This window comes from Myotis brandtii, unplaced genomic scaffold (assembly GCF_000412655.1).
Source record: "Myotis brandtii unplaced genomic scaffold, ASM41265v1 scaffold569, whole genome shotgun sequence".
Lineage (NCBI taxonomy): Eukaryota > Metazoa > Chordata > Mammalia > Chiroptera > Vespertilionidae > Myotis > Myotis brandtii.
Window position 1 is genome coordinate 372958 of NW_005370127.1, and position 14264 is coordinate 387221.

Sequence of the window (14264 nt, forward strand, 5' to 3'; positions counted from 1 at the left end):
GAGATTTCAGATGTTTCATTCTGGAAAAAGGCTCTCCTAACTTCAAAAAAAAAGGCCCTACTAACTGCAAAATAAAAAAAAAATAGACCTCCTAACTTCAAAAAAAAACAAATCCTAACTTGTTCTTACCTCAGTCTTCAGGCAGCAGCAGGCTCTACACAGGCAAGCTTGTGACTCGTCCGATCACACCTGAGACTGAGAGGAGGAGTCGAGAGACAGAAGGAGAGGAGTCGGAGTGTGCGGCGCACATTCCACACATGCGCACTGCCGCCGGGAGGAGTCGGCTGCTAAGCAACAGGCAGCAGCGGCAAAAACACCTGGCGGGCCGTAGTTTGAGGACCCCTGCTTTAATAGGAAGCAGAAGGTTGGACTTTTCCCACGGTGTGACAGACAGAGCTGGGACATTGGGAACCCAGGAGAGGAACTCCTTTGATTTTTGCATCACAAATAAATCATCTTGCCACACCACAATCTCCCGTGTGTGGGTCTGTGAAATGTTTTTTCATGATCCCTTGAAAGAGCCTGATTTCCACCAACAACAGGACTATTAGCAGCATTCTCCTATGTTTTCTGACCTCTACTCTGAGAATGCTTCCTTTCAGAGTCTCTGAAAGCCAGCAGTCAACCTGAAGGCTAAGAGACCCACCCCCACATACACCTGCTGCTGACTTTTGTTCCTCCAGCCCTAGTTTTGTAAGCACCTAATTCCCTGTGTTAAATCCCTCTCTGATCAACATACCTAGAGTAATATGTATTTTCCTTAATTCTAACTTATTGGAAAGAGACTACAATCTAGAGCAGCACCATCCAGTAGAAAAATCATGTAAGTCACACATGCAAGCCACACATGTAATTCAAATTTTTCTAGCCACAGATGTAATTTAAATTTTCTAGCAGCCACATTAAAAGGTGAAAATAAAAAAGGTGAAATTAGTTTGATAATATTTTTATTCAACCCACTATATCCAAAGTATTATCATTTCAACATGTAATCAATATAAAATATTAATTATACCATTTCCTTTTTGTACTGTCTTGATACAGTGCATATTTTATACATATAGCCCTCCTTGATTCAGACCAGCCACAATTCAAGCACTTCCTAGCTACCTGTGACTATGGCTCTCATTCTTTATAACATAGATCTACATAAGAACTTAGGGCACAATATGATCGCGGACCATTTTGCTGCTGTTTAAACAAACTTGGGGGCTTGGCCAGGGATTTTGTTTCTGCAACTACAGTTGGCTCAGCTCTCCACCTGGTCCTTTAGGTGTCAGTCTAGTGCAAGCTGACTCATGCCCAGGTTGAATCAAAGGCAGCCTTTTGGATGGGGAAGAATGGAGATCTGTAAGCACCACCAAAACTACATGGAAAATTCCATCAGACAAGAAGGGGTCAGGTCCCAGGGTGCTGAGAGAGTCTGCCTTGTGATGGGGAGAGCTCAGCTGCAAGGTAGGAATGGGGCTGTTCCTGAGCAGTGTAGCTCTCAGCTGAAACAGCAGACACACTGGCCTGAGCCCTGCCATCATGGCCACCAGGAGTGAGTGATCTGACAGAAGGGAGTCAGTGACTTGTTTGGAGAAACGTTAGGCATGCCCAACAGCATGAGCAATAAACACTCAGCTTTGGAGACTGTATCTTGCCAACCATGAACCTGAATCTCACACACACACACACACACACACACACACACACACACACACACACACACCAGATGTAAGGATGGATTTCGGAAAGACAATAGTTACCAAGGTCAGGTCAAGCCAGGATGATGCATGTCAATTGTGGACTACACAAACACATTGAGAGCAACTCATGACCCAGTAACTGGAAGGCAGGGAGAGGTGGAGAAGCCAGGTGTGCCTGCCCTAAGGCTAGAATGGACTATGGCAGGGGTGGGCAACCCCTGGCACGCGTGCCAAACATGTCATGCCAGTAACTTTTGCTGGCACACGAAACCCTCTCTTATAATCTTCCATTTACAATTTTTTTCTTAATATCGACTTTTTTATTTTTCAGATAAATTCAGTGTAGGTGCATCTTAGATAAATAAATAATTTTACATAACAAGTTATCTTAAAGACCATAGACATGGATTGACGAGAGAGGGGAAGAGCAATTTCTATGCCTCTGCCTTAACTCTCCCTGCCTTCCTAGATCAGACCAGTGTTTTGGTTTCATCCACATACGCTTGTGAATCTTTGTTCTCAGTGATGAATTTTGTTAAGTCTCGTAATAGGAGTAGCCTGACGGATGAAAGTAGTAGCTCGTGCATATCTCTGAAGGTCACGAAATATAAACCTGATGTAAAATCTCTGTCATCAGTGATGCAGCAGCAAAAGTCCCACTGATAATATCAAACGGAGTCATAAAGTTTTCTGTCGGACTATCAGTGTACATGTATACATTAAAAAATAAATGTATTTTTCATCATCATATACTGTGTTTTTGTCACTCGAATGAATTTTATTATTTCTTCAAGGTTCTTCACATACATACACCTTAAGAGATATCAAGTAGGCATAACATGTTCTCAAAAAATTAGGGTTGGCACGCAGAAGAATTTTGAGTCAGAGATTTTGCTGGTTTTGGCACGCACTCACAAAAAGGTTGCCCACCCCTGCCCTAGAGGGTATTATGCTAATGGAAATAAGTCACACAGAGAAAGACAAATACAATATGATTTCACTTATGTGGAATCTAAAGAACAAAATAAACAAAATAGAAACACACTCATAGATACAGAGAACAGACTGGTGGTTGTCAGATCAGAGTGGGGTTGGGGGCTGGGTGAAAAAGGTGAAGGGATTAAGAAGTACTAATTGGTGGTTACAAAATAGTCATAAGGATGTAAGATATAACATAGGAAATGTGGCCAATAATTTTGTAATAGCTATGTATGAAATATCAAGGGGACAACCACTATGCTGTACACATGAAACTAATACAAAATAATATTATATGTAAACTGTAATTGAAATAATAAATATTAAAAACAGACACAGCTTCAAATTTATTTAATTTTAGAAAAATTTTACCAAAAATGTTTTCTAAATTGTGACATAAGATGTTCAGTGTTTCCAAAATAGTTTACTTGGAAACAGTATTCAGAAACTCCATATATGAATAGCACTACTTTAATAAAGAAGGTCAAACCTTCTTTAAGAGCATTCATTATATTCAGGTTCAAACAATTCAGACAGGGCAGAAAACCTACTCTTTCCCTATAAATTGTAAAAACATAATTCTAATGTTTGTGAATAAATGTAAATTAATAAGTCACTAATCATGTACTTCTGTTTTTTTTATAGACATATGGTAGAGAGAGACTGTGAAAGTAAAGGTAGTCAATATGGAGAAAACTTCAACCTTATTTCAAATCTTAATCTGAATAAGAAAACTTCTAAAGTAAAACCATGGGAGTGCAGTGTGTGTGGAAAAGTCTTCATGAGTCGTTCATCCCTTAATAGGCACATGAGATCTCACACTGCACCCAAACCATGCAAGTATCAGGAATATGGAAAGAAACCTTACAAATGCAAGATATGTGGGAAAGCCTTCAGTTATCTTCAACCTTTTCAAAAACATGAAAGAAATCACAGTGTAGAGAAATCATATAAATGTAAGGAATGTGGGAAATCCTTTAGATATCGTCAATCTGTTCGAAAACATGAACGAACTCACACGGGAGAGAAACCCTATCAATGTAAACAATGTGGGAAAGCCTTTAGATATCATCAAACCTTCCAAACACATGAAAGAACTCACACAGGAGAGAAACCCTATGAATGTAAGCAATGTGGTAAAGCCCTCAGTTGTCCCAGTTCCTATCGAAGCCATGAAAGGACTCATACTGGAGAAAAACCCTATGAATGTAAAAAGTGTAATAAAGCCTTCAGTTGTCCAAGTTCTCTTCGAAAACATGAAAGAACTCATACTGGAGAGAAACCCTATGACTGTAAGGAATGTGGGAAAGCCTTTATTTCTCTCGGAAGCTTTCAAAGACACATGATAACACATACTGGAGATGGACGTTATAAATGTAAGGACTGTGGGAAAGCATTCAATTGTCCCAGTTCATATCGAATACATGAAAGATCTCACACTGGAGAAAAACCCTACGAATGTAAACAATGTGGTAGAGCCTTCAGTTGTTCCAGTTCCTTTCGAACACATGAAAGAACTCACACTGGAGAGAAACCCTATCAATGTAAGGAGTGTGGAAAAGCTTTCCATTGGCTCACGACTTTTCAAGTCCATGTGAGAACTCACACTGGAGAGAAACCCTATCAATGTAAGGAGTGTGGAAAAGCTTTCCATTGGCTCACGACTTTTCAAGTCCATGTGAGAACTCACACTGGAGAGAAACCCTATCAATGTAAGGAGTGTGGAAAAGCTTTCCATTGGCTCACGACTTTTCAAGTCCATGTGAGAACTCACACTGGAGAGAAACCCTATGAATGTAAAGAATGTGGGAAAGCTTTCATTTATCGTACAACCTTTCGAGGTCACATGAGAGTGCACACTGGAGAAAAACCGTATAAATGTGAAGAATGTGGGAAAGCCTTTAGTCGACCCAGTTCATATAGAAGCCATGAAAGAATTCACACTGGAGAGAAACTTCTTCAGTGTAAGCATTGTGGGAAAGCCTTCAATTGGCCCACATCCTTACATAAACATGTCATAAGAATGCACACTGGATAAATTATAACTGATAAATACAGAAAGGTTTTCACTCTTTACAAATACACTCAAAGTTATGTGAAAACTCCACTGGAGAGAAATGGCTATAAATGTAAGTTATATGGGAAAGCCAGATGCAAATTAATTTACATGTAATACTCCAGAAAATTAGTGACATAAAAGAAATGTTTCAAAGTTAGAAAAGAGGTGCTGGACACACAGTTACTCCTCTACATCCAATAAAATAAAGTAGCCAGCTTCTGACTATCTGTGTTAAAGAAGGAAAGTCATGGGGTAGGTAGTCTAAAATGTAAGTAAAGATTTAAAATTATATTCAATTTATATTCAGCATTGGAATGTGCTTATACATTATGGAATATGGATCTGTTTTATTCCATGAACTTGCAGCACTGCAAACTAAATAAATCCAAAACACAAAGTGTTGGGAAACTGTCCATATTTTCTCTCTGTATCTATTCTAATGCTTTTGGCTGCAGGAAACAAAAAACCTGACTGAAGCTGACTTAGACAATAAGCAAACTCACTGTCCCACAAAACTGAGCCACGGGTTGGGATTTGTGGATCTAGCAACTCAGCATTATAATCAAGGTCTCAGGTCCTTCCATGCCTCTGCTATGCTGTTCTAAGTGCTGGCTTCATCCTCAGGCTCGTAGCAATATGGCAGCAGGACTTCCAGACATCATCTGCAGACATGACAAGGTTGAGGGGAGAATGAAAAGCCATCTCTATAGAACAAGGAAACCTCTCCAGGCATCACAGCATGCCTCACTTCACTACCTGCCATTCCAAAACCATCACTATCAAGGGAACATAATAATTGCAATGGACTTGGACTAATCTAAGGGTGGAAAATGGTTGTTGGTCAAACACAAGATCCACTGCATACACCATCGTTCCCCCCAAGAGGCCCCTTCCTGTGGCTACTTTGTGAGAGCATCACCGGAGAATAGACTGAGATTTTTGACTAACACTGAGCATCAGTGTTACAAAGACGGTTGTTGGTCAAACACAAGATCCACTGCAGACACCATCGTTCCCCCCAAGACGCCCCTTCCTGCGGCTACTTTGTGAGAGCATCACCAGGGAATAGACAGATTTTTGACTAACACTGAGCATCAGTGTTACAAAGAGATGCCTTCCTCCCACCTCCTTCCTTTCAGGTTTGCTCCTTCTGAGGAGTGGTGAGAAACTAACTGTGTGTTTTAGTTTCAAGTTCTTTCTACCTATGTGCTGTATGTGACAGAAATAAGTATAAACAAAGGTAATGTTCCCATCACTAAAAGACAACTTTGACTGAATAAGTGGGAGTTCAGTAAGCCATTAAAAGAAAGATTCGCCATGAGGGAACACAATAATCACCAGCCAGCCCATGTTCAAGGTGAATATGTCTATTAGGATAGGTATCATGTTCATTGTTGTCATTTCCAGAAGTCTACCTGAGCCTAAGGTATTTTTCAATACTAATGATCAGATAAGCGTGTAGGATATGGTGTCAGGGACAATTCTCCTTGACTCAAAGGTTCCTTGTGCAAAGGTTTCGTCCTTGGCTAAAGCACCCACCCCAGCAGCTCAGAAGCAGACACTTGGGGAGTATTCTTATTAAAGGCATATGATCCCACAGGAGAAGGGATGGGTTGATGTCACTAACTTGCTGAGATAATAAACACCTAGGCTGCACAAAGCCCCAGCTGGAGGTTAAGAAGAGAATTGCCTACAAGCAATTTACGCAGAGCAGCTAAGAAATAAAACACAGTGTCAGATGTGCCTCTGAAAACCGGTGTGGGAGTCTGTTCCATTTTTCCCCCTGGAAAGAAACAGGAGGTACAGCCACTGGCTACATTTATTTTTGGAGCATGGAGAAGGGAGAAGAGAAATACATAGAAAATGATGTAGACATATGGATTGATATGATTCAATCCTGGAGAAAAAATATCCATCTCAACATGTCAGAGTTAAGAAGGGCCATAGACTCGTGACCTTGCCATCAGCACAGCATAATTTGGTCTTGCTTTTTAATAGTAGAAAGGGCAAGAATGCCAGAATGGAATTATTTTGGACTAAAAATTTGACAAAAAACAAATGCTTGATTTATCTTACACAGCCACACTGTGTTCTAGAGCAGTGTTGTGTGAATCACCTGGGGACCTTACTCAAAGGCGATTCTGATTCAGAATGTCTGGAGTGAGGCCCAAAATTCTGCATTTCTAACAAGCTCCCAGATGATGCTGATGCACAATTTGAGTAACCATGTTCTAAGCTATATGTGATAGAGCGTAGGGTTTATTGAGTTAGCATAGGTGTGGTAATTATGTGGTTTGAAGATGTATAAATGTTAAAACAAGAAGGAACCCTCAAAAAGTTCAGATTACCAGGATAATATCCAGAGTGTGTGTGTATGTATGTGTATATATATAACTCCTACAATGCTACAACAACAAAAACAATTTTAAAATGGGCAAAACTTGAATTAAAAAGATACATAGATGGCCAATAAGTCCATGAAAATATGTTGAGCATCACTAATCATTAGGAAAATACAATCAACCACAATAATGAGATATGACTTCACATCTATTATGGTGGATATTATAGACAAACAAAAAATAATAAATGTTGGCAAAAATGTGGAGAAACTGGAAATCTTGTGCATTGCTGTCAGGAATATAAAATGGTACAGGCTCTATGGAAAACATGGCCGTTCATCAAAAAAATTAAACAGAGGATTCTGGGATGATGACAGGGTAAGAAGCACAAGGAATTTGTCTCTCCATCAAGACAGCAATTTCACTGGCAGAATCTATCTGGTATAACTATTTTGGAACTCTGGAATCTATTGAAGGTTTGCAAATCCAGAGGCAGACTTGGATGGTAAATTGCAGTTAATTTCAGTCCATTTCAGCTCTTAGCAGCTACCCATTGCCTAACCCCAGCCACATAACAGACAGCTATGCATATGTTCCTGGAGCCATTGCACACAGCTTGCTGGAGCCAGAGTGGGTAAAAAGGACTCTGTCCTCCAAATATCTCCAGGGATCTGTGCTATGATCACTGATTGGTGTTTCTGAGCAGAGGTGCAGACAAAGAGGCAGGCAGCCATTGTTGTTGCACCTCCCCCCATTGTTGCAATCCCCTCCCCCTCCAACTAAAGTGACATCCAGAGGATCTAAAGGACCAATGACCCCTCCCCCCTGCTTTATTTTTATCTTTTTCCCCATTTGGAACCCCGGCATTAAAGACTAGGACATTTTCTTAACTTCATATAGGGGAAAAATTAGAAAGTAACCACTTATGCCCAGGGAAAGACTCAGAAAAGACCTACGAAGTTTTAAGTTTACATCTCACACTGAACTTCAGCAAAGAAAGCCTAGACTTATCAAAAAATAAAACAATAACAACCAAAAACCACAGAAAACCCTGGGAAAGAGGGAGAATATGATATCTAGAATTACCACATTATTAGATTCAAATGTCCGGTTTTCCTCAAAAAGTCACAATGCATACAAAAAACCGGAATATATGACCCATTCAAAGGGGGAAAAAAATCAACAGAAATTGTTCCTGAAACAGACCTGATGACAGATAGGCTAGAACAGTGGTTCTCAACCTTCCTAATGCCGCGACCCTTTAATACAGTTCCTCATGTTGTGGTGACCCCCAACCATAAAATTATTTTCGTTGCTACTTCATAACTGTAATTTTGCTACTGTTATGAATCGTAATGTAAATATCTGATATGCAGGATGTATTTTCATTGTTACAAATTGAACATAATTAAAGCATAGTGATTAATCACAAAAACAATATGTAATTATATATGTATTTTCCGATGGTCTTAGGCGACCCCTGTGAAAGGGTCTGAGAACACCGCTGGGCGACAAAGGTTTTAAAACAATTGTCTTAAAGTTGTTCACCGAACTGAAAGAGGTTAACAAAATAATGTCAAGAAAACAATGTATGAATAAAATAAAAATATATCAACAAAGAAAAGCTAAAAAGAAACCAGAAGAAAATTCTGGAGCTGAAAAGTACAAGTGAAATGAAAATTTTACTAGAGGAATTCAAAGGCAAATTTGAGCAGGCAGAAGAAAGAATCACCAAACTTAAAATAGGACAATAGAATTTGTCAAAGCCACACTGACTGTTGCGGCTTAGTTGATTGGGCATTGTCCCATGCAACAAGGGGTTGCCAGTTCAATACCCAGTCAAAGCACATTATCTGTTTGTAGATGATATGATCATATATATAGAAAATTCTAAAGATTCCATAAAAATCTATTAGTTAATAAGTGAATTCAGCAAGATTCAAAATCAACACACACAAGATCAGTTGCATTTTTAGACAATGAATAATAATGATTGGGCATTGTCCCATGCACCAAGGGGTTGCCAGTTCAATTCCCAGTCAAAGCACATTATCTGTTTGTAGATGATATGATCATATATATAGAAAATTCTAAAGATTCCATAAAAATCTATTAGTTAATAAGTGAATTCAGCAAGATTCAAAATCAACACACACAAGATCAGTTGCATTTTTAGACAATGAATAATAATGAACAATCTATATATATAAAACCCTAATATGCAAATAGACTGAATGGCAGAACACCTGAACAACCAAACAACTGGTCACTATGATGTGCACTGACCACCAGGGGGAGCACGTAGAACATGGCAGGCGTTGGCCACAGAGGGATGGTGGAGCAGGTGAGCAGGGGCGCCAGACCAAGGTGGGGCGCCAGTTGCTGTCATCAGGGCGAGCCTCTGGTGGTTACTGAAAATTCTTTGCTCCCAGGCACAGTGGTCCTGCCTGGCACTCACACCACTGCCAGCTCCTGGCGCCAGCCCCGATGACTCAGCACCATCAGTGGGTGAGAGCAGAGGCTGCTGGCCCTGATCATCCCTCAGGGCTTCTCCACCTCCCCCTGCTCCCGATGGGCAATTGGGGCAGCAGCCATTGCTCACACCTGCTGTTGGTGTTGGCCCCGCTCACACCCGCTGCTGGCACTGGCCCCAATAGCTCCGCATCGCTCATACCTGCTGTTGGTGCTGGCCCCACTCACACCCGCTGCTGGCTCTGACCCCAATAGCTCCACGCCATCAGCAGGTGCGAGCGGGGCCGGCGCCGTCAGTGGGTGGGAGCTGTGGCGGCAGGACCAGGGCTGCCAGCAGAGGCAGAAAGGGGACTGGGGGCCGTGGTGGGAGGGGCCAGGTGGGTGTGTGGAGGATGAGCTGAGACCCACCCCTGTGCCCACCACAGCCTCGCAACCCACAGTTCCTTTCAAGGTGCACAAATTCATGCACTGGGCCCCTAGTCTAATAAGAAAATTACAAAAACAATTCAATTTATAATAGCATCAAAAATAAAATACTTAAGAATTAACTTGACAAAGAAGGTAAAAGAATTATACTATGAAAACTACAAAATAAATAAATGGAAACATTCCATATTCATGATTGGAAAACTTAATATTGTTAAAATGTCAATACTAACCAAAGCAATATAAAGTTTCCATGTAATCACTATCAATATCTCAATGACTTTTTTTTGCAAAACCCATTCTAAAATTCACATGGAATTTCAAGGGACCCTAAATAGCCAAAACAATCTTGAAAAATAAGAACAAAACTGGATAACTCACACTTTCTGGTTTCAAAACTATCTACAAAATTATAGTAATCAAAATAATCTGGTGCTGACATAAAGACCAACATATGGACCAATAGAATAGAATAGAATAGAATAGAATAGAATGCCCAGAAATAAACCCTTGCATGTGTAGTCAAATACTTTTTGACAAGGGTGCCAAGACCACTCAATAGGGAAAAGATAGTAGTTTCAACAAATTATAGGAAAACTGGATATCCACACGCAAAAGTTGAACCTTACCTAATATCATGTACAAAAATTAACTCAAAATGGACCAAAGACCTAAATCTAAAACTATAACTCTTTAAAGAAAACATAAGGCAAAAACTTCATGACATTGGGTTTGGCAATAATTTCTTGGATATGATACCAAAACACAGGTAACACCCCCCCCAAAAAAAAATAATACAAGTTGGACTTCATGAAAATGCTAAAAATTTTTGCATGTAAATGCAACCCACATAATGGGAGAAAAATATTTTCAACTTATATATCTGATAAGAATTCATATCCAGAATATGCACTGAACTAAAACTCAACAACAAAGACAAACACTGCAATTCAAAAATGGACAAAGAACTTGAATTTCTCCAAAAAAATATATATATGAATGGCCAATAAGCACATGAAAATATCTTCAGCATCACTAATCATTATAAAAATGCAAATCAAAGCTACCATGAGATACCACGCAACTTATATATCTGATAAGAAATTCATATTCAGAATATGTACTAACTAAAACTCAACAACAAAGACAAACACTACAATTCAAAAATGGGCAAAGAACTTGAATTTCTCCAAAAAATATATATATGTGGATGGTCAATAAGCACATGAAAATATCTTCAACATCACTAATCATTATAAAAATGCAAATCAAAGCTACCATGAGATACCACCTCACACTCATTAGGATATCTACTGTTTAAAAAAACAAAAACAGAAACAGAAAACAAGTATTGGTGTGGATGTGAAGAAATTGGAACCCTTGCACACTGTTGGTAGAAATGTAAAATGGTACAACTTCTGTGGGAAAAATTATGGCAGTTCCTCAAAAAATTAAAAATAGAACTACCATATGATCCAGCAATTCCACTTCCTGGCATATACCCAAAAGAATTGAAAGCAAAAACATAAACAGATATTGTACACTCATGTTCATAGCAGCAGTATTCACAATAGCAAAAATGTGGAAGCAACCCAAGTGTCCATTGATGGATAAATGGATAAGCAAAATATGATATACACATTCAATAGAATATTATCCAGCCTTAGAAAGGGAGGAAAGTCCGCAATATGCTACAACATGGATGGACCTTGAGAAAATTATGCTAAGTCCAATAAGCCAGTCACAAAAACTGTATGCTCCCATTTATATGAAGTACCTAGAGTAGTCAAATTCATAGAAACAGAAAATAGAAGGATGGTTGCCAGGGGATAGAGGGGAAGGGGGATGGGGAGTTAGTGTTTAATGGCTACAGAGTTTCAGTTTGGGAAGATGAAAAGGTGCTGGAGTTGGGTGATAATGGTTTCACAACAATGTGAATGTACTTAATGCCATTGAACTTACAACGAAAAGTAGTTAACATGGTAAAGTTATGTTGTATATACTTTACCACAATAAAAGAGTCATCTAACTTAACTATCTGGTTTCATGAAGAAGGTAAGAGAGGATTCCTCTAAGTGACTAAGCAGAGAGGCACAGTTGGCTGGTGACTGAAACCAGATGGAGCTCCTGAGACCTAACTCCAGCCTCAGAACTCTGATGCTGCGCTGATCTAGAATGTGAGAAATTGAGCAGTGAAGAGAGAAGAGGAAGCCGAGATTCTGAGGTAGAGTTCTGCCAGGGCTAGCTGTGAAACTTCAGACAAACCCTTGACTTTCCTGGGATTAGTCCTCTTGCCAGTAAAATGTGGAGATTGACAACATTCTCATCAGTAAATTAAAGAGACTGTCTCCCAAACTACTTTGCTTGGAATATTGGTCTCAAGAGATATCTGGGGAGAGAAGGATGATACAGTTTTGTAGTCAAATATTTGGGAAATGCTGTAGAGTGTATCTCCTTCTTGGAAAGTCGCAAAGCACATTCACATGTTAAAGTCTCTGGAAAGTTCTGGAGTAAAGAAATATGTTCATTGTTCTTTACCCAGTTGTCTTATTTGGGGCTCTCCAAGCAGATGCTGAGACAAGTATCTGAAGACAGGTAGTTGATGTGGGAAGTGAAGGAAACATGGTAAGGAAATTGGGAAGCAAGACAGGGAAGGGAAGGCAGCTTGGAAGGGTGCATTATTAAACCAGCTGCCCCTGGGCACACAGCTTAAGCTTAATCCACTGGATCCACTGGGGAAATTGCAGGAGCCAGTGTGGAGCACAGGCCTCAGTTATCCCAAATGAGGGGCGAGATTGCTGGGATATGTATTATACATCCACTCTCACCAGTCATAGTTTAAGGACTCCTCAGGGTGGGTGTCTGGCCCCTGGCACCCCTGGTTTGTTATGTAAGGACAGACCGGCCCTCCGTGGCTTCAGGAAGGGCCTTTGCCAAAGAGATTATAGACACAGGCTGCCAGGAATCCATCTCTGTGCTGAAGTGGGGCACCAGCAGCATCTGCTACATCCTTTATTTACCAAGTTTACATAACCATGGGACGCCTCCTCCCTTATTTATAAATGCCTAAAAATATCTTGCCAAATTTGGGGAACTAGACAATCTCTAAGATTCCTTCTTGTTTCAATATTCTAAGGTACTTTGATTTTAAGCTACTTAAAATGCCTTATGATGATACAATGGGAAAAGACAGTCTCTTCAATAAGTGGTGCTGGGAAAACTGGACAGCCACATGCAAAGAATGAAACTAAACCATTATCTTAGGCCACACACACAAATTTACTCCAAATGGATTAAAGACTTAAATGTAAGACCTGAAACCATAAAAATTTCCAGAATAAAACATAGTCAGTAAGCTCCTTGACACCGATCTAAGGGGTGTTTTTTTTATATATGACTCCACAGGCAAGGGAAACAAAAGCAAGCATAAACAAATGAGAGAGACCTCAGCAAACTTAAAAAAGCTTCTGCACAGCATAGGAAACCATCAACAAAACAAAAAGTCAGCCTACTGAGTGAGAAAAGATTTTTGCAAATCATACATCTGATAAGGTGTTAATAACCAAAGTATATAAAGAACTCACACAACTCAACAACATAATAACAAACAACCCAATTAAAAAATGGGCAGAGGACCTGAATAAATATTTTTTCAAAGAACACGTACAGATGACCAATAGGCATACGACAAGATGCTCAACAACTCTAATTATCAGGAAAATGCAAATCAAAATCACAATGAGATATCACCTAACACTAGTCAGAAAGACTATTATCAAAAAGACAAGAGATAAGTGCTAGTGAGGATGTGGAGAAAAGGGACCCACATACACCATTGGTGGGAATATAAACTGTTGTCACCACTGTGGAAAACATTATGGAGATTCATCAAAAACTTAAGAGTAGCCCTAACTGGTTTGGCTCAGTGGATAGAGTGTCAGACTGTGGACTGAAGGGTCCCAGGTTTGATTCCGGTCAAGGGCATGTACCTTGGTTGCGGGCACATCCCCAGTAAGGGGTGTGCGGGAGGCAGCTGATTGATGTCTCTCTCATCGATGTTTCTAACTCTCTATCCCTCTCCCTTCCTCTCTGTAAAAAAATCAATAAAATTAAAAAAAAAATAAGAGTAGAGTTACCATACAACCGGCTCTCCCACTTCTAGGTATTGATCCTAAGAATACAAAGACACTAATTTAAAAAGATATTTGCATCCCTATGTGTTGCAGCATTATTTATAACTAGAGGCCCAGTGCGTGATATCGCACTGCCCCACTCACCCACCCACTGCTATGCCAT

The 14264-nt window shown here is 39.8% G+C and overlaps 1 protein-coding gene across 1 annotated transcript in view; it reads left to right on the plus strand.

The window, feature by feature from the left end:
* Positions 1 to 3111: 3111 nt before the first annotated feature.
* The window catches only part of LOC106728218 (zinc finger protein 709-like), a 17064-nt gene continuing 5911 nt past the window's right edge, over positions 3112 to 14264 (plus strand). Inside the window, exon 1 of the mRNA XM_014549725.1 lies at positions 3112 to 4381. Within this exon, the coding sequence (XP_014405211.1) occupies positions 3292 to 4381 (1090 nt within the window). The 5' untranslated portion in view covers positions 3112 to 3291. The remainder of the gene's footprint in view (positions 4382 to 14264) is intronic.